The sequence below is a fragment of the Panthera pardus genome, unplaced genomic scaffold, assembly GCF_024362965.1.
Source record: "Panthera pardus isolate Hobbes unplaced genomic scaffold, ASM2436296v1 HiC_scaffold_10, whole genome shotgun sequence".
Taxonomy (NCBI): domain Eukaryota; kingdom Metazoa; phylum Chordata; class Mammalia; order Carnivora; family Felidae; genus Panthera; species Panthera pardus.
Genome location: NW_026526655.1, coordinates 43,696,533 through 43,723,315, shown reverse-complemented (window position 1 = coordinate 43,723,315; position 26,783 = coordinate 43,696,533). Strand labels below are relative to the sequence as shown.

The 26,783-nt window shown below is 40.7% G+C and overlaps 1 protein-coding gene across 1 annotated transcript in view; it reads right to left on the bottom strand.

The window, feature by feature from the left end:
• Positions 1 to 13,711: 13,711 nt before the first annotated feature.
• Positions 13,712 to 26,783, bottom strand: part of STAT4 (signal transducer and activator of transcription 4) — a 113,402-nt gene continuing 100,330 nt past the window's right edge. Inside the window, exons 16-25 of the mRNA XM_019462523.2 lie at positions 24,922 to 25,005; positions 23,349 to 23,447; positions 20,507 to 20,642; positions 18,902 to 18,951; positions 18,545 to 18,639; positions 18,118 to 18,254; positions 17,372 to 17,563; positions 16,160 to 16,226; positions 15,700 to 15,808; positions 13,712 to 14,011 (exon numbers count right to left, since the gene is read on the bottom strand). Coding sequence (XP_019318068.1) covers positions 13,985 to 14,011; positions 15,700 to 15,808; positions 16,160 to 16,226; positions 17,372 to 17,563; positions 18,118 to 18,254; positions 18,545 to 18,639; positions 18,902 to 18,951; positions 20,507 to 20,642; positions 23,349 to 23,447; positions 24,922 to 25,005 — 996 coding nt within the window. The 3' untranslated portion in view covers positions 13,712 to 13,984. The remainder of the gene's footprint in view (positions 14,012 to 15,699; positions 15,809 to 16,159; positions 16,227 to 17,371; positions 17,564 to 18,117; positions 18,255 to 18,544; positions 18,640 to 18,901; positions 18,952 to 20,506; positions 20,643 to 23,348; positions 23,448 to 24,921; positions 25,006 to 26,783) is intronic.

The following is a 26,783-nucleotide window of genomic DNA, read 5'->3' as shown; positions in this document are numbered from 1 at the left end:
AAAAGATGACTGTGGTGGAAAGGGGCGGGAAGGAGGAAAAGGTGGAGGTAAACGGGGAAATGTAGTGTTTTATGTGGGAAAATTCTATTTCAGAAGACATCTTTACTGCCAGAGCACGACTGCCAGGAACAATCGAGTTGTCACCAAGAACACCTGTGATAGTGGGAACGCATTCTTTCCGGGATGACGGATTCACCTGCAAAGCCCGTCCTCTCCGTCCGGCTACCAGGCCCCGACAGGGCGGTCCTGGCATATCACACCCCGGCACCCGGAACCTCATGCCTACTCACTCTGAGCGCTGGGTCGGGCAGCAGTGGGCGGAGGAGCAGCAGTGCTGCCTTTCCCGGGCTCCCGGGTCACCTCTACTGGGTCTGGGGTCTAACGGGCGTCGTCCCGGGTCCGGCGGAGCCACTCCGCAGACTCCGTGCAGGAAAACGAAAGTACCAGCTGGGAGAAAAGACTGCACCCGGCGCCCCGCCTTCTTCCGCTTCCGCCAATCACCGAGAGGCTGCTGCAATCCGCCAATCGGACGTGGCTGTTCCGCGGGCGGGCTCTCTCCCCTCCGGAGCCGCCGCTCTGCCAGCCCGCGAGGTCCTTCCCTAGTCTTTGAGACGAGCCCCGCGGTGGGGGTTGGTTGACGTGAAGCTTCCCCTGTGTGTTGCAACTCGGCGGACTGCCGGTTACCTCTAAACATTTTAGAGAACAAGTAAAAGGAAGTCTGTATTTGCAGAGGCCCAAACTTGAACCCAAGACAAAGGACACAGGTGGGGACGTTGTCTTTCTAGAAGCAAAGTTTAGCAGCTGACCTGCGTGTTGTTGAGCCCGGGGCGGGGGGCGCTTTTTCTGTCCTCACCTTACTGGACCACTCAGAAACAGTTGGCGTCTCCATTTCTCAACATTTTCTCCATGGCCATGCAACGACATCCTGCTTGTTTCTTCCCACCTCTCAGGCACACTTCTTCATCTGTGCTTCACTCCACTGCCAAACCGGTCAATGTTAAATGTTGTCAGGGTCCAGATGTTGGTTAGCTTTACCTACATTTCTCACACTGTCAGTGATGATCTCACCCACAACTTCAGTTTCCCTCTAGATGTGAAGGGCTTCTACATGTGGATTCTGTCCACACCTCTCCTGTAAGTTTCACACACGTGTATAGTCTTCACTGGACTTAACACATGGATGTCTAGTAAACTCTGCAAACTAGTTCTATTCAGAACCAACTCATCATCTTTCTCTTCAAAACTGCCACCTCCCTTTTTTTTTTTTTTTTTTTTTTTTTTTTTTTTTTTTTACCTAGAGTTAGCATGTGTCAGAGAGCTAGGAGTCATCTTTGACATTGCCTTCTCCCTCACCCCCCACACCTGGTCCTCCAGCCTTGCTGATTCTTCCTGTTAAACATTCCTCAAGTCTCATCAACTTCTTTGCAACTCTTATACCATCTGCACTTTTTTCTCATTTGGATTATTGCGGTAGATTCCCAAATGGCTGCTTCACTTAAGCTCTTAATTCCACCCTTTTTTAAAAGTTCATTTTTGGGGCGCCTGGGTGGCTCAGTCGGTTGAGTGTCCGACTTCAGCTCAGGTCACGATCTCATGGTCCGTGAGTTCGAGCCCCGCGTCAGGCTCTGGGCTGATGGCCCAGAGCCTGGAGCCTGCTTCCGATTCTGTGTCTCCCTCTCTCTCTGCCCCTCCCCCGTTCATGCTCTGTCTCTCTCTGTCTCAAAAATAAATAAACGTTAAAAAAAAAAAAAGTTCATTTTTTTTTTAGTAATCTCTATACCCAACCTGGGGCTTGAACTCACGACACTGAGATCAAGAGTCACATGCCCTACCACCTGAGCCAGCCAGGCACCCTGCTCTTAATTCCCTTTTAACCCATTCTTCTAGAACAGTTTGAGTGATTTTCTTTTGGATTTCAAAGCAGAGCATGTTTGCCAACTTGAAAAATCCCATGATGACTTCTTTTTAACGTCTATTTATTTTGAGAAGGAGAAAGTGCATACGTGCATGTGTGCCTGCACCTATGAGGTGGAGGGAGGAGCAGAGAGAGAGGGAGAGGGAGAAAGAATCTTAAGCAGGTTCCACACCCAGCGCAGAGCCCAATGCAGGGCTCAATCTCATGAACCATGAGACTATGACCTGAGCCAAAATCAAGAGTCAGACGCTGAACCCACTGAGCGACCCAGGTGCCCCTTACAAATTCAAAATTCTTAATAGAGCATACAAAGCCCTGGTTCCACTATCACTTTCTCTAACCCCATCTTGTGCCACTCTTTCCTTTCCATACTTCAGCATTTTTGTTTTTCAAATATGCCAAGCTCTTTCCCCAAACTCAGGACCTTCTCACCAGCAGTTCTCCATTTGGAAAGTTACTTGGGGCAACATCCCCTTCCCCCATCCTCTTTTCTGGCTAACTCATCTTTTATGTCCTAGCTAAAAACTCAGCTTAAATGGCACTCCCCCAGGTAGGCATCCCTGAGTCCAGCCTAGATTAGATCTTGGAAGGTATGCCCATATGATAAATTGACTCCTTGAAGCAGATGGAACTGGAATAATAAGGCAACTTCAGGTGGGAAAAGGATCTAAATAATTTTCCAGGGATGTGTTTATACATGTGTCTATTATTTTTCTCTTCCCACATCTATATACTTCTTCTTGTCACATATTCACTGACCTGTGATAACAATGACCCTTGTTACCAAAGTAGCAGCCTTCTGTAAAAAGAGGTGCCAGTCCACTGTAAAAAGGCTTTCCCCTCCTACTCACCTGCAGAAGGGCCCAGACCATGTTTGAGTAAATGTGACTCTAGGAAGTCAGCACTTATTATCAAGTTCTGTGGGTGTCTCCTTCCCTGTGCCTTTATCCTCCTTTGTTTTACCATCATTGACCATACTCTGTAGCTCTCATCACTTCAGCACTGGAATGTTACCATAGGTACCAGGTACACCACCTTCTTCCCATCCCTTTCTTCTCCACTATATTTGCCAAATTAAGTTCTCTAAAACTTTAACCACACTGATACACTTAATCCATGCTCAAAGGCCTTGACGGCTCTTACTGCATTTATGATAAACACAAACTTTGTCTACTAGTCTGGATCTTCCACAGAATGTCCTCACTTTTCTTTCCAGTCTTGTCCCCCACTGTCCCATTTACCCAACTAAACTCTATTCCCTGTCCCCCCCCCCCCATCCAAGGTTTTAATTTTCCTGTTTCTGTCCCTTTGCCCATACCATTGACGAGTACTGCACAAAGTAAATGGCATGTCCTGCCCCTTAGTCACTTTACTTATGAAATCTTTACCCAACTTTTAAAACTAAGCCGAAATCCTGTATTCTCCTTCTGGAACCACCTCAGACTGTGCTGATTAATCTTGTCTCTGAAATAACCTGATATATAAGTGTCTCTATTTATGTTGACAGTCACCACACACTCCCTATATGATGGTTTTGGAAGTGTCCAAGTCTTATTCCCTCTAAGATTCTAAGTTCCTGGAGGGCAAACTATATGTATTTTGTAAGTGTGATTATTTAATATGCCGACTGATGAAAAAGCAGCCAAATAAACCAAACCAACCAAATAAACAAACAAAAACTAGAGAGTCAGAAATACAAGACCCAAATGTGTGATGACTCCCTTAGAACAGTCAGTTTAGGAAACTCTATCTCTATATCAACAGTGTCAACTTTGCAAAAGACACAAATCTGGAAAAAAAATAAAAAAGCTAATACCATGTTCAGTAAATTGCCTTATTTTCATTTTTTTTCTTTCCCTTCCCACTCCTTGCCTCAGTTCACTTTGGCCTTGACATGCTGAGTAGTGGAATATAAGCAGATGTGAGGCACAGTCCAACCAACCTGAGACTTTGAATGGTCCATGTGATTGACTTGTCCTTATATGCTTCTTCTCTGCTCTAGGAGATGTCAGGCTCAAGCAGCCACTGCTCCTCCGGGTTGAGTCCTAGAAGAAACGCTGCGTGGAGCCCCCTCACCCACCCCCGAATGTACCAGAACTGGTCTAGCCTAACCACATACCCATGAGTAAGACGTGTTTGTTTGCTGTCATTGTTGTAAGCCCCTGAGATTCCCTCTCCCCCCACTGAAATAACTGACTAATTCACAGATGACAGAATCAAAAGTCTAAATTATCTTGGGGTAGAATGTTGCTGTGCTGAAACCAACTGGATAAAACTTGAAACAGTAAATGCAAAGACGTGTATTTGAGTTTAAAAAAAAGGCAACAAATGACAGGGTACTCTTTGCTGCCAGTGCCCAGCTTCTGAATACCTTTCCATGTTGTATCTGGTAAGTCACAGCAATCAATCAGAAATGGCAGGTAAGATAAAACTTATTATTTGCCATCCCTCAACTGGCATTTATTTAAAGGACAAAGATGGTGAGGAGTCCAGATGCCAGATTTTATTATTATTTTTTTATTTTTAAATGTTTATTTATTTTTGAGATTGAGAGAAAGAGACAAAGCGTGAAGAGGGGACGGGCAGAGAGAGAGGAAGACACAGAATCTGAAGTAGGCTCCAGGCTCTGAGCTGTCAGCACAGAGCCCAACACAGGTCTCGAACCCCCAAACCGAGATCATGACCTGAGCCAAAGTGCAACGCTTAACCGACTGAGCCACCCAGGAGCCCCTAGATGCCACATTTTATGATGAGTTATTGAAAGCACTGTAGTAACTCATAAATTCCCATGATGATACAGTGGAAAGATTCTTAGAAACCATCCCAAACCTCCTATTTGAAGCAAATTTATTTTTGCTTGGGGAAGTCATCAAGACAGTATCATTCCTCTTCTTTTTTTTCTAATTTTTTAAAAAGCTTATTTATTTATTTTGAGAGAGAGAGAGAAAGAGAGAGAGAGAGAGAGAGAATGAATGAGCAGGGGAGGGGCCGAGAGAGAGGGAGAGAAAAAATCCCAAGCAGATTCTGCACAGAGCTCAATGCAAGCCTCGAAGTCACAGACTGTGAGTCCATGACCTGAGCCAAAACCAAGAGTCAGACATGTGACCAACTGAGTCACCCAGCTGCCCCATCATTCCTATTCTTCATTCATCCCTTATATTTCCAGTCGCTCAGTTCTATTTATTTAATTATATCTACAATAACTAGTAATATAAAGAATACAGTGCAGCCTACAAACCAAGGCAAAAAGATATTATCAGTTATATAATTCTCATTAGAATTAATTAGGAAGGATGTTTTGGTAGATTGTTTTCAATAATGGCCACATGATCCTCTTCCTCTTATGCACTCATTTGCAATGTGACTCTGTAGCTGCTTCCAGCAAGAGGCAGGGATGATTCTTCCACCCCTCATATCTGGGCTGACTTGTGACTTGCTTTGACCAATATTGCACAGCAGATGTGACATTGTGCCATTCTGAGCCTGGGCCTCTGGGGCCTCACAATACTCCATTCCACAAACCCTGCCCTGCCTCCAAGGCAAGTCAGCCTAGCCTGCTGCAGCACAAAAGCCCACGCAGAACACCACTGAGTCTGCAGCTGTCAGGGCTTAGGCCTCAGGCAAGTAAGACAGCAAGATCAGAGATCTGACCCAGATAAGCAGAACTGCCCAGTCTACCAAAGACTCACAGGCAATGATAAATGGTTGTTGTTTTATTCCCCTCTGAGTTTTGGGGATAGTTTGGTTTGTTACGTAGCAATAGATCATGGATACAGATCTTATGGGGGAAAGCAAAGCATCCTACTACCGAATTAGAAAGTGGATTTCTCAGGTGGTGCAGGACCATTGTCCTGCAATGAAAAACTTACTCCCTCTGTGTTTTGTCTTTATGGTCTTGGCCTGTCTCAAAATGGCAACTATAAATCTGATGAAAAAAATCTATAGTACCATATTGCATTTTAGGCATATTTTTCCAATGTTGTAGTAATGTTGGTAACTGAGATATCTAATTGTAGGAATTACACTTCATCAGTAGGAATTACACTTCATTGGTATAAACCATATTTGTTAATCTGTTAATATAACAGGATTAAAATAAAGGATTTCTAAACTTTTTTTTAAAGTTTATTTTCAAGACGGGGGGGAGGGGCAGAGAGAAGGAGACAGAGGATCAGAGGTGGGCTCCACACTGTCAGCTCAGAGACAGATGCAGGGCTCTGTGGGGCTAGAATTCATGAACCATGGATCATGACCTGAGCTGAAATCAGATACTTAATGGGGTGAACCACCCGGGTGCCCTCAAAATAAAAGATTTCTAAAATTCCCAGTAATTCTCTGGATTTTTGATACTCATATGCTAGAATATGAAAGTTATGCTTTCAAAGATTATTTAGTTACATTGGAAAATACCCACGTATAAAATTAAATTAAAATGCAGTATAGAGGGACGCCTGGGTGGCTAGTCGGTTGGGTGTCCGACCTAGGCTCGGGTCATGATCTCACCGTTCAGAGTTAGAGCCCTCCATTGGCTCTGTGCTGACAGCTCAGAGCCTGGATCGAGCCTTTTTCGGATTCTGTGTCTCCCTCTCGGTCTCTGCTCCGCCCCCACTCGTGCTCTATCTCCCTCTCAAAAATAAATAAACATAAAAAAAAATTTTTTTTAATGCAGGATAGAAAACATAGAAGGTATTATCCTATTGCTATAAGAACATGTAGAAATGTAAACACATGGAAATAGAAAGGGAAAAAAGGAGAGAAGGAAGGAGGGAAAATATTTGAAAGTGTTTAAGTTTCTGGGTGGTGGGTTACTATATAATTTTTTCTTTTTTTCCCCCTACAAATGTCTATAGTGAGCATTCATCATGCAAACACCGTCGTGAACAGCTTTTGAAGTCCTGTGCTTTCTGGAGAGCAGCCCATGCCTGCCCAGGATGCGGTATACTGGGAGGTGCAGGTAGTCCGGCTCTTTGAAATGTTTCCAAAACAGCCGGCCCGGCGCGCGGCGGGAGGGACTCGGCTGCTCAGAAGAGCCGCCCCACGTGCTTTCGGGGAAACGGCCCGGGAGCGAGAAGGAGCAGAATTGGGAGGAAACCGAAAAGCGAAAGTCTAGAGACTCAGGGAGTAGTGCGCAGGCGCGGCCCGGGGTTTTCCCGCAGTCTGGTCGCCTGGTCAGCGGTTCCTTCCCACAGCCTCCGGGCGGAAGGAGGCGGGATCCGCACGCTAGTGCCAGCACCAGCCCTGCCACTTGCCCTACGCCATTCCGGTCGGCAAAGTCCTTACAGTAGTGGTCCTGGACTAGATGAAAGGCCGAGGCGGGGGGGGGGGGGGAGGGGGGTGCCCGCGGTGCCCGTTAACTTGGGAAGGAGGAAGGAGGGAGGGGAATGTTTTCTAACTCCTGAAGGTGCTGGAAACCTTACTCTTCCCACTTGCATCTTTTCATTCTTCCCTTGGCCTGGAGACGACCCGTTTTCCTCCCTGTCTTCTTTCTACACAGTCTGCACGCGTGCTAACTCAGACCCTGTTTTCCAAGCTCTGACCTTCACCCAGCTGGTGTGAAGGTGAAGTTGAAGGGCTGGCTGGCTCTTTAGGTGTCCCTTTGCAGTTATCTGCAAAAGGGGCTTTTCTTTTTCTCCTGGGATTTTCTTGCACCCCCACCCCCCCACCCGCCCTTTCCCTTATGGTGATTATACCAGAAGGAGTGGGGGAGAAGTATAATGGAAGAGCTCCAGCACCAGCACCAGCAAAGAGCCATAACTACGTAGGGTGATACAGGGACCAACCCAGGACCTCCAGTGTGTGAGGGTATCCATCCTACTGTACCATAGACTCCAGTCTCATGGGAGAGTGAGCACCGGTCCCCATGGGGACCAGTAAGTGTTCCTTACATAATTCCCACAACACGAATGAACGTTTATCTTCCCGTTAGAAGGACAGGACAGGCTGGGGAGCCTGGGTGGCTCAGTGGGTTAGTGACCGACTTCAGCTCAGGCCATGATCTCCCCATTCTTGAGTTCAAGCCCCACATTGGGCTCTGTGCTGACAGCTCAGAGCCTGGAGCCTGCTTCAGATTCTGTGTCTCCCTCTCTCTCTACCCCTACCCTGCTGGCAGTCTGTATTTTTCTCTCTCTTAAAAATAAACATTAACAAAAAATTAAAAAAAAAAAAAAAAAAAAAAAAAAAGGACAGGGCAGGCTGTACAATTTGCAGGACCCAACAGTAGGGCATTAAATCAAGCATGGAGCCCTTGTGAGTGCTGGCTCTGTGCAACTGCTCAGGTTGCACCACCACGAAGCTCCTAGTCCAGGAATTGAAGCTGAATTTTTCTGTAGAAACCTTGTTATATATTTACTTGAAACAAATGAAAACTTCAGTATAATGAAGAAACAAAAATAATACCACCACTCTTTCCTATAGCACTTGTAATAAAATCCACAGCCTTCGGCTTTCCCTCCAGACTCCTACATGATCTGGTCTTAACCCTCTCTCCTACCCATGTTGCCCCGGTCACTCCATGTCTCCCCATGCTCCACTCCTTGTGGCCTCCCTCTTTTCCTCAAGCACTCAAGATTTTATCAGCAGGGGTCTTATTTAGGTACTGTTCTTTTAGGATGCTGTGTTCCTGACTGCGTCTATGAACTTGCTCCTTCTCATTCTTTAGGTCTCAGATCAAATATCTCCCCAGAGAGACCTTCATTGACCACTTCTTCCAGTTACTCTAGTCTTCATAGCACTTATTAAATCTCTCGTTTATTATTTGTCTGTTTTCATCTCTCCTCACAACAGGAGGGACTTTGTACTGTGACAGTCTGCCTGCTCCCAGGTTCCGTGGAAGAATTAAGCCTAATGCTCTGAGGCATCTGTGTATGAACTACTGTCTCTCCTATATACCTCAAAGGGCACTGCGTACCATCCTTGGGTCAACTGAGAAAATAGTCAAGCTAATTACTTACTGTGTCTTATGGTTCAGATGGGAAACTCTAGTTGAGAAAGGCAGTCCCTGATACACAATCTCAGTATTTTTATAATATACATTTTTTAACGAGTGCATAATACCATCAACCAACACCGGAATCAGGAATCACAGGTTAATTCAACCATTCAGATCTCAACACTGGCTCTAGACTTCTTGAGCTAGAATTGAGGGGAGGAGAATAAAGGACATGTGTACTCTGAAAAACTCCCCAAAGGATTTTAATGAGAGCACCACTGTTCGACATCCTTATCAACCTCTCCCTCATCTCCACCCTGTCTAGACAGCCTCTAGGGTTCTTCCCATTGACAGCAGTCTGTGAGGCATCTAACTGGATGACTGTCAAGCCTAATATAAGAGTGTTGTGTAGGGCTTTCCCCAGGAGTAGTAAAGGCAATGAGTTTAATGAAGGCAGAGTTAAGGGGAACTTTCAAGAGCACTTGGTTCATCTATGGATGAACAGAAGTCTGGGATGTTAGGCACGTACGTATAAGGTTTCTAAATTAAAGAGAAGTTAGAATAAGCAGATAATCAGACAATCTTATCCAGAGCATTTCTACAGAGTTTGGAAGTTACGAGTGAGGTGAAGTAGAGGGAAGCAATGGCAAGCATGTTTTGGTTACTAAATTTGAAGTATAATATTAGTGACTGTCCCATAATTTTAGAATTTGGAAGGTTGTATGGAGAATTCTAGCTTAGTCTTGCAGGCAGGTCAAGGAGCAATATAAAGAAAGGAACTAATTACTGTCTTCTATGTGTTCAAATATTAAATCATTAACAAATATTTATTAAGAGGCAGAGACTACATTAGATTTTAGGGATATAACTGTTAACAAAACCTTCTTGGTCCCTGTCCATAGAGAGTTTGCTTAGAGTCTAATGAAGAGGACAGCTAATATGCCTTTACAACAAGGTTGATAGGAACGGTGCTGGGGGATCTGGAAGCATGATGTGACCTGGGGTCATTCACATGTGCACATGGGGAGTGTGGGGGCAGAAGGCTTTCTAGAATCCTCAGGATGTATGAACATTATCCAGGTAGCAAGGTGGATAAGGTGGGGTTGGAGACTTGAGAAGATGCAGTGGAGGGAGGCAGGAGAGCACTTGGGTCATCAAAGAAATGGAGAGTAGCACAGTCTTGTGGGTGTATGTTTTGGAGAGTGAGAAGCCATTGTTTGGGGAGGTGATGAGAGAGGAGTTGAAGACTAAGAAGAGACTAAATAATATATGACTTTGGAAAGATCCCTTGAGAATTATGGTCATCATCCCAGAGTTGGGATTCTTAAATTTTTGTGCCACAGGCCCCTTCAGCAGTCTGATGAAGCCTATGAACTCCTGCAAAGAATAATATTTTTAGTTGAATAAAAGAAAATACATGAGATTAAATGGAAAAGCAACCACAGTGAGATGCAGATATCAAAATATTAAAACCAACTTTGTGATATAGTGATACAAGTGCCTCTTTGTTAATGGCATTAAATAGGCTCTAGCAGTGGGTCTGATGACAATTTCAAAATTGTGCTTAGCATAAGAAATATTTCGAGATAATTGTAACAACTCTAATGTGAGAAAAAGGTGCGGGTTATGGTTTGTTGCCTTTATTCATAATTGAAGGAAATTCTAAGTTTCAGTTAGAAGTCTGTGAAAACTCTTTTGCCATCCAAACTCATGAGTACCCCAGGTAAGAACTGCTAATCCAGAGCACCAGAAACCATTTGAAGGTTATAAACAGAGGGTAAAATGATCTATTTTTTTTGAGTAGGCTTCACACACCCAGCGTGGAGCCCAATGTGGGGCTTGAACTCACGACCCTGAGATCAAGACCTGAGCTGAGATCAAGAGTGGGACTGAGCCACCTAGGCACCCCCCTGATTTATTTTATTTATTTATTTTTATTTTTATTAACATTTTTTTAATGTTTATTATTCTTGAGAGAGGGAGAGACAGGGCTGGAGTGGGGGAGAGAGAGGAGACACAGAATCTGAAGCAGGCTTCAGGCTCTGAGCTATCAGCACAGAACCTAACATGAGGCTTGAACTCACGAGCCATGAGATCATGATCTGAGCCCAAGTAGGACACTTAACTGACTGAGCCACCCGGGTGCCCCTCCCTGCCCCCAACCCCCAATTTATTTTAAACAGAGCTGTCTGCCTACATAGGAAGCTGCATGGAGTTGTTTGTTGTATTTAAGGATGTTGCAGAGAATGTCCTTACTCATGTTTTTCTAGCGTCCTCTTTGTGAGGACTCTGGTGGAAATGTTTTTACAGTGGTAGCTACACAGCTGTATGGGCTTGTCAGAAAAGGGTGAATTTTACTATATTATACTTCAATAAGCCAGACTAAAAAATGCAGTCAAATCAATGAATGCTCATGGTCAATTTGAAAAAAAAAAAAAAGTATCTGTGAAAAATTGGAGTGTGCACAGAGGCAGTTTGCTAAGTCCAGACTACACTTATCTGCTGTTGGAATATAGCTCTGATTGGTTTGACCTCTACTCTGTTCCTTCTTCTGCAGGGAGTTCTTGGGTCTCCTGAACATGTAAAGAAAAATCCCTTGGGTTTGCCAGAAGCATACTCATTCTTTATGGGTCTCTGGGGGGTCTTCCTTGCCACCTGAAGACTTTGAGGAAATCCACTGACAGCTGCTTTCTTTCAACATTATAGACAAAGGCATTGATATTTGGGACAATTGGTCAAAATGAGTCTACATGAAAAAGAATTTGCAAAGGGTTTAGCAAAATGGACGTCTGTGATTGGTCTGGGATGGGTGAAGGGAGAAGTGAAAATGTGATTCAATATTTAAAAAATAAATCTACACTTTGTTTCATTAAATGCTACTTATTTGCTGCCGCCAGTTGTGAAAAAAAATTTTTTTGAGGGAGGATTTGTTGGAAGTGTGGTCTAAATTCCCTTCCCATTCATTGCACTTCACCTCATGTGGCACACACCTTGCCCTGAACTAAACAGGGATATCCAGGAATACCTTGCCAAAATCCTGTTACTCTCACAAACATGATTTCTGGAATGTAAGACTCACACTCTTGGGAACTAATTCTATACTGGGATCAAGAGCTTGGTTTTGATTTTCTGAACCGAAAACAGGCACTTGTTGAACTCTTATTCTTACTACATTGCCTCTGTTTCTATTATAGGGAGCAAACTACAGATGTCCTTGCATTATCTACCCTCAAATAACAATGATGGTTGAGATCATACATGAGACCTTGGCATTCTGCTACCAGGCTCTATATTGGGCAGTTTCTAAAAATTTTGCTGAATAAGAGTGCGTAATACTTTTAATACATTCCAGGGAATGAAAAGCTTCTGAAACCTTTTTTAGCTTCTAAATCCAATTGTTTAAGAGTATTTCCAGGTAGATTTCCTGGAGATTACTTCTTTAAGGTTTACGATGGTTTACTCTAATGTTGCTGCCAATTGATATATTTGAATTTCAGAAAATGGGGCTTATGGAAGAGAGACTGGGAGAATGCACCTCAAGTTAGCCTGATGGTCTTCCATCCAATAGACACCTTGACCATAAGAGTACTATTCAGGAGCTTGCATAGGAATAAGGGAACTGGCCTTGGGGCAGGTGCAGAGCTTGCCTCTCAAAGAACAATATAAGATCCAGTCGGGCGCATGTGAGTGGGTATAAAGGATGAAATTGGTAAGATGGACTCTCTTTAAGAGAGAATACAGGTTATATTAAAACCTTTTTTTTTTTCTTCTTTGTAACCTTTTCCATTACACATTAGCCTCTCTCTGTGTGGCTTGCCTCAGGAATAAAAGGTGGGCAGAAGAAGTTACAGAGAGATCCTCCAGAGGGAATGGTCATCTCTGATTCTGCAGTCAGACCTCACCTTGAACACCAGCAACAAGATTTTTTGTAGTTGGTCATGGCAGATGTCTTGGTATTGTGACTTCCTCACCTGGTTCAACAACTTCCCTAGGGCTTATAGACATAGAGACCTCTCCAGGTCTTGGGTATTGGGGGATCCTGCATTAGTAACTAAGGGCAGTATCTGGGCAATGTCACCACTAAAGCAAGGCAAGGATCAGAAAAGATCTGCAGCTTATATACTTGTATTAGCATCCAGTAAAACCCCTCTCCTCCCTCATCACCGGAGAAAACTGAAGGGATGGAACTTCTCTTCATCCTAAACTGCTTTCCCAGACTCAAGTTGGATTCATGGGACTGGAGACTCAGAGCTGGAAAGGATCATAGGACTCACCTAGTCCAAGCCCTTCTAGAGCCCTTGTTTCATGAGATTTTTACCTCTGTACCTACTTTCAGTGCAATTTACCTGAGAATACCACCAGAGAATGATACTGAATTCCTTCCCCTAAGGAGAGGTCGTCCCCGGCAGTGGTACCAACAGCTGTAAACCCCAAAGTTGGGACAGTATTGACATGGCAATCACGAGGCTTCATAATTCATTCCAGGACACCCTGTGAATTGCTGTTGTTCGTGTCCCACCGTTCCTTCCATCTGGTATCTATTGTGACGACTCTTACCTGCCAGAACTCAGGACATTAGCTTATTTGGCTTTTCTCTTAGGCCTTCTTGCTGGTTTTTGACTGATGTAGGTGTGACTCTATCATTCTTGACCTATTCTGAAATCTTTTTTTCTTTTTTTTTTTTTAAAGATTTTATTTTTAAGTAATTCTACATCCAATGTGGGACTCAAACTCACAACCCCAAGATCAAGAGTCACATGCTCTTCTGACTGAGACAGCAAGGTGCCTCTATTCTGAAATCTACTTAATCCTTCTGGAGCCAAAATCATAAGTAACATGTGAGAAAAAAATCAGAAATGAAACAAATATATACAAACGAGTCTTTTGTTAATGTTATACTAACAGTGGTTTCTTCAAGTGTCTTATCTTGCAAGTTTATCTGAAGCATTGGTTTTTAGCATTCCAATCAAAACATTCCCAATTGGTGGTGTCATGCCAGTGAAAGGAGAGCTTCAGACTTCAACCATTTCCTGGAAACTGGTCTATACAAAGCTGAAGAAATAAGATATGATTGTTGGCAAAGATCAGTCTTTAAGCTTTTTCATTTGCTTCCTTCTTTTGAGTGTCAAGGGTTTATCCTGTCATTCAGCAGAATATGGAGACTTCATCTAAAATTGGAAAATGAAAATGATTTTTGAGGAAACTATTAGTTTTGCAAATAAGCCATAATTTCTTAGGTAAACAGTCTCTTATCTACTATATACATCATAATATTTCTACTAATTAACTACTAAGTATTTACAAATTTCATCCCACAAAAATGTAATGAGAAAATGCTTGTAAAGTGTAGCAAAAGTTCTCTTATAGCTAAATGATTTAAGACAACTAACACTGAAATAAGCTGTCAGAGGGGACTATGGATTTTCCATCCCTGGAAATCTTCAAGAGAAGGACTAAAACTCACTTGATTTATAACCTGTGTAGAGGAGTAATATTTTCTACCCCAAAATGTGTCTTTTTAGCATGTGGATTATTTTAGGATGATGATGATTATTATTTTTTTAATGTTTATTTATTTTTGAGAGAGACAGAGACAGAATGCTAGTGGGTTAGGGGCAGAGAGAGAGGGAGACACAGAATCCGAAGCAGGCTCCAGGCTCCGAGCCGTCAGCACAGAGCCCGATGTGGGGCTCGAACTCACAGAGCTATGAGATCATGACCTGAGCTGAAGTCAGACGCTCAGCCGACTGAGTCACCCAGGTGCCCCTAGGATGATTATTTTTAAGAAACAAAAGGCTCAGGAAGAAACTTTGACTTTCCGCCTGTCTAAAAGCATTTAGATAGAGGAACTGGTCCAGGAAGGGAGCTATCACCATAGATAACTACAGTATAATATGAACTAGGTATGGTAGACAGGGAGGAATGAACACTTTGTTTGTTAAAATTCTTCTCTGTGTCCCATCGTTTCCGTATGGTCCAGCAAACATTTACTTATGAAATGTTTACTCTTTTTCATCTTCCTGTGAATTGTCTTCATTCCTTTGAAGTCCCATACTCCTAGCCCCTTTTCCTTGGCTCAGAATGGCATATAAGCCTCAAGTGTCTGACTGTGAGCCTCAAATTCTAATGGCCTCTCTCTTAGTACTTCATTTAGTTAGTAATTATTTGGCTTTCTCCTATTCATCCGTTTCATGTCAATTTAATTCTTAGATTAGCCAAATGAATCTTGATGGGTAAAGTAAAAATTTTTCTCCCAACACCAGATAGAAATCTCGTGGGGCTCAGGGTCTCTCCAAGATTCTATTATTCTAGTATGTTCATCCGTATGTAAATTGGGGGTTTGAATCACCTGATGGTATTGAGGAGCAATAATAGATAAAATGCATCCTAAATCACATTTCGCATTTAAGATTGTGACTCACTTCTCAGGAGGGTATTATTATGCTGCTATTGATTGTAATTCATATACTACTTGAAGACTAATGTAAGTGACAATTAATCAAGAAGAATTGGAATTTGTGATGCGTGAACTAAAATAAATATTGACCAGTGACCAATGGTGAAAGTAGAGACAAAGAGAACAAGAGTGAGGCACAGGAATACTTCACCCTTTAGTGGCTTTTGATGGAAAGAACATAAAGCAGTTCAAATGAGGGAAGGTGTCTGCTTTCAATGCCCATAATGTCAGTGACCCACAGCAACATACAGACACACCCAGTGTTATGCACATGGAATTGTTCCAACAGATGTGTTTTCTCACTTCTCAGGCAGAACTTGAGCCCTTTTGAGTAACAGGTACCACATTTGCTTCATTAGGAGTGCCCCTGACCAGCAATGGAAAAGAAAGGGAACATACTGCAGTTTCAATTGTTGTGGGACTCAGGTTTTCTCTCAGCACTGCATATACACTTGGAGACATGGGAAGAAGATCTGTTGGAGAATGTGGCTCAGTTGAATCACTTCGGCTTAAAGAGATAACAAAGTACATATTGAAAAGGATTAAATGGCACTCATTTCTAGGGCTTCATCTATTTGTGACATGGAGATGCCTAATTCATTGTTTGAAATGAGAGCACTCAGCCTATTATGGAATATACAGCATATAGAAGGGCAACTTTATAATTCCAGTTATGGTAGACTATGGAGCATTCTGAAGAGTCGCTTTATGTATTAAAGAAAATGGGACATTGAGCATTGAAATGCTTTATTGTCAGGTATATGTACTCTGCTCTATCCTTCAATTTCCTGTAGAAAACCTTAGTTTTTAAAAAATAAATTCAATAATAGATATTTTACATGTGGCTAAGGTTACTTACATTGTTGAAATGGGGATAAATACAGATGGAACATAACCTTTGTCCCCCCTTTCTGTTGGTCTTGAGACTAGAAAAGAAAGGCAGGATAAAATGTTACCAATATTATTGATAAAATTATTAAAGAGTCTAGAAAAATATAAGTAATGTTAAAAAGAAGAGAGATAATATGATTGTTTAGCGATTCACAAAAATTTTTAGCTGAATAGATGAAACAGTATTTTAGAGAACCTGAAATGTGCCAGAAGAGAAAAACAAATCTCTTGATAGGCCTAATCTGACTTTGCATATTACTGTCTCCAAAATGCATGGGAAAAATTGAGAGTGAGCTATATTACCTATCTTCTATCTTCTATGTTATGTTTAAGTTTGATTGTAAAGACTGATTTATTTGTGTGCTGGAGGGATTTAAGGTAACTCTAGGGCAGCAGCAAGTCACCATCTAGGAGTTAACAACTGCAGGATATTTCACAAGATGGTGCTCGTAGATTTAGTGGCTATCCATGAACATTGTAATGGATCATATACGCTTTTATTAGAGACACAGAATGGTGAACTTACATTACAGTTACACAGCTAATTTTATTTATGTCCTGTCATGTATTTAACAAATATTTACCAATTGCTTATTTTGATCAGGTGTTATTTAAGCCCCTTTGCAACCAGGAAAGGCAGGCATGTCAAGACTTGTTATTGGTAGGCCAGCAGTAGTGGGGAATGAAGCACAGACCCCTTTGTCCCCTCCCTGCCAAATAACCATACAATCTGAGTTGTGCGATGATAGTAGGTAAAAAATATAAAGCTTGTAAACCCCAGGCTTCTTTTGCAGAAAACAAACTCGCCTAACTTGTGACAGCTTTCTAATCATTACTTCCTCATTATTTTTCTTCTCCCAAAGTCATAGAGGTGAAGTCAGCACCACTTCTATTTTAGGAAGGAGAAAACTCAAACTCTACAAGTGGCTGTAAGAGGCCACCATGCCATGGTTAAGTCCTGTCACAACTATTGATTACTAACTACTCTGCTGGAGTTGGACAGCCCCAGCCATCCCTCCTCAGAAACTGACACACTACTTCATTTCTAAGGCTTTGACCTCCATGTACCCCCTAGGTCTTATGATGATCAAAGTAAACATAAAAAGAAGAACTTTGTTTACTCCAGTATGAGGTCATTTTCCAAAATCTGGACAAAACAAGCAAACTGAAAGAAACTAACCTTCGCACGGCTGGGAGCTGTAGTGTTTACCGAAGGCTTTGTCTTTGGGAATGTCAGGATAAAGGAACTTCAGAGGGTTTTCAGGAATGTTTTCAGCCATAATAACCTTGTAGTCTCGAAGGATATCAGCAAATGGCAGAGCAGACAACCGGCCTTTATTGTAGGGTTCTACAGAGTGGAATCTCACTTCTCCTGGAAAAACAGAAAGGGTGAAGGACCTCTGGGTGGCTCAGTTGGTTAAGCATCCAGCTCTTGGTTTGGGCCCAGGTCATGATCTCATGGTTCGTGAGATCAAGTCCCACGTCATGCTCTATGCTGACAGTGTGAAACCTGCTTGGGATTCTCACATGCTGCTTCTCTTTCGCCCCTCCCCCATTCTCCCTCTCTCTCTTTCAAAATAAATAAACTTAAAAAAAAAGGGTGGGTGAGGGGAGGAATATTCAGGCTTCTGCAGGGCATTCTTTGCGGACATTCTTCCTACCCACGTTATCTTTATGTCACTGGCTATAAAACAATGCTAGCCCTTTTCTGCAGTGTGGATGGTACATATGGCCATATGATAGAGGACACCCACATAGGCTGTGAAAAATTCACGGTTCTCTCTTCTGGGACAACTGTAACAACTAATATTCAAGCTCACCGAACACATGAAAAACAGAACACACACTACACATTTCTGAAAACTGAAACACCAATAGTCAAAGTGAATACTAACTTCACATGAATAAACAAGAGTAAGCATGTACCATTTTCAGAATGGTCTACCCAGGTGAAAGTTATTCCTCCAAGGTGGCTTTCACTGAACCTTAACAAAAAGGTTCCAGGCATTTTATCCTTTAGCAAGAGTCGTTCCTTCTCTTTGCTAACAAAGCCCATGACATACCTAAAAATAGAACAATGCATAGTTTTATCTGATCAAACACTATGATTTATTACACTTGCATTTATTTCATCCACAAAGAACAGATTTGTACTGAGTGTAATAAAAGTCAATGAAATAGTCTTCTAAGATTAGATATCAGTACTCTGTGAAGACTGTAGGAAACCGAACCATTCCCACCACCCCCCCGACACTAAACATGTTTAAAAAGAAAAGAAAAAGAAGGGAAAAAAAAACCAGCATAAAAATAAGAACCTAATGAACTCTTATGGAAAATAGAACCTGTAACTCACCCATCGATCCAAAGAGGAAGAATGTGTTTCTTAATTAGATCTAATATTGCTTCAAGCCATGTCCAGAAGGTAAATGATTTACCAGGTAAGTGTTCCTAGTGGAATAAAAAAACATGTTAGGACAATGATTATTTCAATGGTAATAATCGAATATTATTTCAAATACTATTTCAATAGTAATTGATATAATAATTCAAGTTTCATTTTTCAATGAAATATTTCCTCTAAGTCAGACAATAGAGATAAAAAAATAACTGCATCCAGGAAACCCTTAAAACCCCAATTATACTATGGAGGCTTAAAAAGAAGCACTACTAAAAAATGATCTAAATGATATTCTTGTTCCCCTGTTTGTACCTTGCAGAACTTGGCCCAGGTGAGATGACCATCATTGTAGCTAGACTGGACTAAAATGAAAGAAAAGAATGAGATTTTTATTAAACAATTGAACTCTTCAGTATGGTGCTCAATTTAGATTTTGCCCAGCCCCTTTCAAGAATTTCTTAGGCACCTGCTATGGGTTTACAGTGTGCTTAATACTAGGAACAGTAAAGATGTAAGATACGAAATTTATCATCTAAGAAAAATTCTTTTTAGTGGAGGAGCTAAGATAGTTTTAGGAAGAGGGTGAGTTTTTAGGACCAGGTCCCCAGTGAATGAATAGGATATAAGTTATCACAGGAGGATGAATAAACCACTCCAGTAGTAAGAATAATGCAGGATGAGGCATAGTGGACATGAACATGGCTTAGGTAGGAGACAGTAAGAGCTGCCTAATGTTGGTTAATAAACATAAATTTATGTAAGTTAGATACAGCCAGATTACCAGGAGTCCTGATTATTGCCATGAAAAGAATGAACTAGAGATCCATTAGGCAATAAGGAGCCTTTGACTACTCTGATCCAGGGAAATGAAAGGATACACAAGTTTCTATCTACATTTTAAAGGAAATTATAACCCACAAGGATAATTTAATAATAATCTGAAAGGGTATGGCCACTATCTGTACTATATATTTAAAAACTTTATTCAGTCAACAAATATTTACTGAATGCCTACTATTGAATTTATAAACTAAAGTTCAAAAAGCATATTTACATTAACTAAATTTTTCAATATTCCCCAAAGGTCTGATTTATTTATTTATTTATTTATTTATTTTTTCAATAGTTCTGATTTATTTAAATACCTATTGATCACATAGTAGGTACAAGTGGCAACCCAGCATCACTTGCCAAATTACACACGATTTCACTGCTGTTGCTCAAATCCATCTTTGGCCCTACTTTAACTAGAAATGCATACAAATCCAATGCTAAATGTGTTCACCCAGACTTGTCAAAATGTAGATATCTTTTGAAATTCTTTTAGAAAAATCTTACACTATAGTCACTATATGAAGTATCAATGACTATTTTGCAAGTTTAAAAAATACTAGTCAAAACTGAAACTTTCTTGATACGGAGGATTAAGTATTGCATGGGTGGCTTTGAATTTCTAGTAAATTCCCTGGTCCTGGAATCAGCTATTGTCCAGTTGCTAATGACCATTGTGATATTAACGTGAAGGATCAAGGCACCATCAAGGCTTCACATCACACTCAGTGGAAATGGCACAGAAACACCCTGGAGACTGGAGAGTGGAATGGAAAGGAAGGGGCTTTGGACCTGGACAGACCTGGCCCGTGTCTTGGCTCTGCTGTGTACTAGCCACGCAGCCATGGCAAGTCACTTAACGTCTGAAACTAAGTACCCTCATCTATAAAATGTAGAAAACAATGAGATACCCTTTCTGAAGAAAGAAAACATAACATTTAGCTCTGTGCCTCACAATATGGTAGACAGTCAATAAATTATGACTATCATTATTATTATTATCGGTAGTAGTAATATCACCTTGTTCTCTAAAATACTTGAGTACCCAAAACAGAGGCCAAGTCTTCTACATCTACCAGCTCTCACCTGTAAGCTTCTCTGCCAACATATTGAGTTGATCTGAGTTAAGGCCACGACCTACATATGATGAAAACTGCCAGCTCATCACTTCCAGGAGTTGACTCAAAGTGGCAGATGGAGGATTATTAAAAAAAACCAAGTTCTGAAATAGAGTTTTTAATGATGATTATATTCATTAATTACATTGAGCACATTATAATTCAATATATAAAGTTCCTGTTTTAAACTCTTCATGCCAATCCAAGTTAATACAGAATATTGTCTCATCTCTCTTGTGCCTTTCATTTTTACTTATTTAGTTTTTTAAAGTTGGGGTATCTTTTGAACTGCTTTTTTTAAAAGGATTTATTTTATTTTTAGAGAGAGAGAGCATTAATGGGGGAGAGGGGCAGAGAGAGAGAGAAAGAGAGAGAGAATCCTAAGCAGGCTCCATGCTCAGCACAGAGCCAGATGCAGGACTCAATCCCACGACCCTGGGATCAGGAATTGAACTGACATCAAGAGTCAGGGGCTTAACCGACAGAGCCACCCAGGTGCACTTCTGTTGTGCTTTTTAATTGAACCAATTTTGTCTTTTCCTAAAGAGTTCCTTAATCTTTGAGTCCAATAACATATATGGCTCCATCTATCCTTGCAAGAATAATTGGGCATCTTTTAAATTTCCATAGACTATGGGCTATCAATTAACTCATATAAGTACTTAACATTGTCCAACAAGTCATCGGACAAATACTCTTTTCTGAACTAATAATCTTAAACAAAACCTATATCAAGTTATTAGTTTATCACGGGTTGGTACAAGTTACACCTTGAACAAACAAAGCATCCCACAGCACAAAAATGGTTAAGTCTCAGGCTAAAGAAGGTGACCCTACACTATGAATTCATAATTCACCTGAGTCCTGTTTTATGGATAATAAAGTAGTCTTTTCTTTTGATCTGGACAGCAGCATCTTCTGTGTGATTAACTGCAAACAAGATTGCTTGTACCAGGAACTGGGTCAACATTAATGAAAGAGAAGACTTTATCTCAGATTACTGGGAAGCAGAAGGTGTGAAAGCCAAAAAAGATGTCCGAAGGAGAGTAGCAGGGCAAGAATTAACTAACCTAGTGCAGTGCGGGGAGAAGGCCTTTGGTGAGCGGGAACTAAGCTGGGCAGCAAGAAAAAGAATCAATCCAACAGATTTCAGAAAATGGGACTGAAAGAAGACACAGCACCCAACACCAACAAAGAGTGGGAGATAGGAAGGGGAGGAATGGCGAGAGAGAGTTTCTGGAAAGGCAGTTTCCCCTGAACCAGAAAATTGTGTCTGGATAAATGACCAAAAAGCATAGAATATAATCAAGGTATAGGAGCTTGGGTTTTGAAGCAGAATAGAATAAAGAAGAGAACCAGAGTTCATTGTTATGCTGAACTCTAAGTAGGCTGTGCATCCAAGTTTTAGGAGCTATATATGATCTGCATCTCCAGATTCCTCATCCAGGAGCAGAGTAGAATCTGGGATGGTCAGGATGACAACTTTGGTGGCTTTCTTACAGAAGAAGGATGCTGAGGAAATCTTAGTGCAACAGTACTGTGCCAAGGACAAAGAAGTGACCCATCTTCCCTCCTACATCCTGGAGTTGAATGAAAAGCTCTGAATATGTGTAGCTTGCAACAGGAAATGGCATTTATTTCCAGGGGTGTAGGCTCTTCTTGGCTTTAAAGACCAGGCGGCTTCTCTAATGAGTCCTGTTCTCACTATTATCCTGAGAGGAAGCGAGGTACCATGTACCCCGTGCAGCCTTCCTCTCTACAGTTTATCTGTTTCCTCTCTACAGTTAATCTGTTTCAGATGCCAGGGCACCGGAGGATGAGAAAGAATAAGGCTGAGTCATTTTCCATGTTGTTTCCTTATTAGGCCCACTTTTAAAAAAGAGAAAGAACACTTAGAGCCAACTCATTATGTCTGTTCTTGTTGCTAGAACCCAAGGTAAAAAAAATTCTTCCCTTAAGAGTGAATATTTGCTTTGAATTAGGAAGAAATGTTATTTACGTTTGACCTATTTTCTCTAGACCTTGGTGGTTTCCAGGACAACAACACTGAGGTTTTGTAAGATGGAGCAAAGGGAAGGGCTGACTCATCTTTTTTGCCACTCCCTTCGCTGGTTGTCTTTATAAGAAGAGCATCTGTTTTGGGCTTGCTTTGTAACTTAGGGCCACTTTTTGATCTATTTTTCAAATAACCACCAGATGGCATTAAAACCCAACTTGAGCCTAGAATGGATTAAATCTATAATCAACCTGAAAATATTTATAATCCGAGGGTAGGTTAGGCAAGATTGGTTAATGTTCTAGTCACTTATTTGGAAGCCAATTTTCTACGTTTGTAGAAAAGTCTCTTTGGAGGTGTGGCCAAAAGTAAGGAGGTAAACACAGCAGTCAGATACTAAATTCTAGACCAAGAAGTCTCCCCAAGCCCAATTAACAGAGCCACAGGATGGGCTTAGAAGTCTCTGTGATGCACATAGTTGGAAGGTGACCAGACCCTCAGAAGAACAAATACCTGTCTGTCAGTTTTGCTAGTTGGAACCTTCCCAGAGTCCAAGCCCATCAGAATATATTGCTTTAAATATAACATGAGAGAGGATTCATACAACTAAGTATATTGGAGTTCTGGAATAAAATAACCCAAAAAGTCATGCCAAATTTCATATATATAGATATATGGATACATATTCAAAATTCATGTCTATCTATCTATCTATCTATCTATCTATATATATCTTTTGATGCATATGGGTTTTATTGACAATAAAACAAATCAAATATAATTAAAGGAGGAGAAATAGGAATAGAGACTCTACCTGGGAATCATTGGTTGACACATTGTACCAAATGATGGATGCCCAAGCATTAGGTAACTGACTGACATTGGAAATCATCACCACAGGTAATGAGCTGGTCTGGTTTAAAAAAAAAAAAAAAAAGCACTGTTATTACAGGTAGTTGCACCTTGCACTGATTTTATACTTGACTCTGTCCCCTGAAGGGCTATCTCAAGGCAGCTCCACTCCTTTAATCCTGGTGTCTACACTGCCTTGGATACTAAAATGACTTGTGAAGGTACGGGCACTTTCTGAGCATGTATGAGTCAAAGTACAGGGATGAATGGAGCCATAGAAACAGGAATTCTTTCAGACTGCTTGGTCAGTTAGGTTCTCCAATATCTTCCCTTGACATCATACAAATATTTATATTTTCTCTTATATATAGACTAAAATGCAGCTAATTAGAGGTTGTGTTGATTTTGCAACTGTCCTCTTAATAAGTTACTTTAAAGAATTTAATTTTAAATTTATCTCTGAAATGGTCAATATATTCAAGTTATGATCTGACAGTCTAATTAATGTCAGTACTAAATATGGGGCGTTTTAACTGCAGAAGATGGAGAGGTGAGCAATTCTGGAGAAACATAGCTGCCTGGTCTGCTGTGGAACTCACCCTAGTAGCACTGGTACAGAGTTTTCAACCTCATGGAATAAACAGGCTTTCACAGATAGTGTGTGGAACCAATCAGCCTACATTAGTCCCTTCCCCATAACAGGTTAGATCTTTGTAGACAGTAAAATACCCAGCTTAAGAGGTCACAGAAATAGAAGTTTAGGGAAAAGAGATGAGGAAGGCATTTATGGAAACATTTTACAAATTTACATTCATCAAGACAACAAAAGAAAGGCAGGACTTTAAAACAATACATCCCACAAATAAGATCGTATCTGGGGTGTGTAAAACCGTGTTTGTTCATTCATGCACTGGTTCGTTCATTTATTCGACAGATGTCGAACAGCTACTATGTGCTAGACATTGAGTAAGTCACTGGTAAGGAGTGACAAAGTCATGATGTCCTGCCTTCAAGTAGCTCAGAGTCAGTCATGTTCAATTTAATCCTCAGAATTTCTTTATTCCTTTTTTGAGCACAACGGTGACTGTTACAAGAGAATCAAATCAATGCACTGTTAAAGTTCCTATCATTTGTCTTTACTCATTACGCTAGAAAAACCTTCCTTCTGAGGGATTTTATGTAAAGGTTAAAATTTTGAAAATACATCACTATGTGACATAGTTTAAGGCTTTCCACTGAGTATTCATGACTCAGAACAGTCCAGAAAACGAACCAGCAAACATGCAATATGGGTAAGAAATTCAATCTGTATCAAATTGATAATGCCCATGAGATTTTATCATTTATATTTAACTAGAATAGTATACATTCTAACAGTAGAATGTTGACTAATTAGTAACTGACATAATGATTTTCCAAAGTAAAACAACAACAAAATAGAGAATGTACTAAAACCTATAAAAGACTCAGCTTTCATCTACAAATGACAACAAATTACTGAAAATATTATTAGCAAAGAGTTAATTGATACCTACCTCTAAATCTATGGTCAGGCCATAGAGGCAGATCTGTGTTTCAAAGGTTATAGAATGAAGCTCTTCAGTCACCATGTGACAGCCCTAAGGAAGAAAGAAGTAAGTTGTTATCTTCCAAATGCATTCCTGCTATCTATTAGTAGGCCTGCTTCTATACAAATTAATACATTCTTGAATGCCCTAAACATTCCCTATTATGGAACATTCCCTTTTATTATTTGAAGAAGTTATTTAGAGTATTATACAGAGTGAGAAATCTTCATTTCCACAAACAGAATGATTTTAAGTCTCCATAACAATTTAACTTCTGACTCAAAATTCCAGCATATTTTTATCAGTTTAAGTGCAGACAAATAATTATTTATTTTTAATTTTTAAAAATTAGTCCTTTCAACTTACAAACTATTAATAAAAGTGAGGCATATGTGTGTATATATAACAGAAACAAGTGAGTATCATAATTAATTTATTTAAAAAGAAAGCAAGATTTCCTTCTGGTTAAACATGGCAGGTGGAAAACATGTATTTTCCTCTGCTCCCTCCAGAAACTGCAATAAGTTTTGTTAACTTTTTAGTAAAGTAAAACTATAATCTAGATGCCCAATGAGAGGTGGGGGAGTATGGAGTGAGGGTGGCAATGAGGGGCAGTGTCTCTCAGAACAAGGGGTTGGAAGCATTGAGGCCCTGAGGCCAGAGAGTGAAGAGGGCTGAACAGGGGAGTAATTTTGAACACATGTAATGAGGTCCCCACCCCTCCCTGTCCCTGGAGTGGGACAGAAGGCTTACTGTCTAGAGTGGATGAATCAGAGGAACTAGAGAGGCTATCTGCATTTCAGATCCAAGGCCAAACTGAGGGAAGGGATAAGATACAATGCAGAAAAGAGGAAGATCCTGTAAAAGTCTATGAAGAAGTCTGTGCCCCTTTCTTTGACATCTCCAGGAAAGACATCTGGGAAGTGGACACGGTCAAGGAGACAACTTACAGACATTGCCTTTGGGGGCCCCCAATAAGACATTCAGGTCCTAATAATCACCCTTAAGTCTACAATTCCCAGCATGCACATAGAGCTTCCAGACTTTTAGTGCCTTTCTCCTAAATAGCAAACATTTGACAATCACCAAACATGACAAAACCTGTTACATGAATATTGATACAAAAATCAACAAGAAAGAACTCAGAGAAAAGAGATACTGCAAAAAAGCAAATGAAGAGTTTACAAAAAATGTATCAGGGTCAGTTTTATACATTAGCTTAACAAATAAATGGCATAAGAATGGGGCAAATCAACCAATCATAATGGGTGGACATCAGTTGGATACTGATTTGCACAAACCAACTGTAAAAAGATCTTTTTGAGAAAATGGAGAAATTTGAATAATGGAGTTTTATTAAGGAAAGATTTTAAGAAATTGCCATTTTTTTTTTTGTTTTTTTTGTGTGTTAAGTGTACTGTGGTTAAGGTTTTTAAAAACCTCTTATCCAGAAGTTTTGCCTACCAAAATATCAATGAGTAAGATGTTATCTTATCTGGAATTTAAGTACTCCAGAAAAAAAAGTGTGCATATAGGGGGAAAACAAATGAAATAAGACAGGCAAATGTTAATCATTGTTGAAGTTGAGTGATGTATAAATGGAAGGTTCATTGTATTTCTCTCTCTCCTTTTGTGTGTGTGTGTGTATTCACTAAAAAGCTCTTCAAGATGTTTAAAGCTCTTTATTAATATCCTTAAAGATGTAACAAATGTATTACATCAGTGAAACAAGACTAAGATTCTATCAAAAGGAACATTCAGAAAATAATAATTAATAATTAAAAATATAATAAGAGAAATAGACAAGTCAGCAGAAGGACTGGAAACAA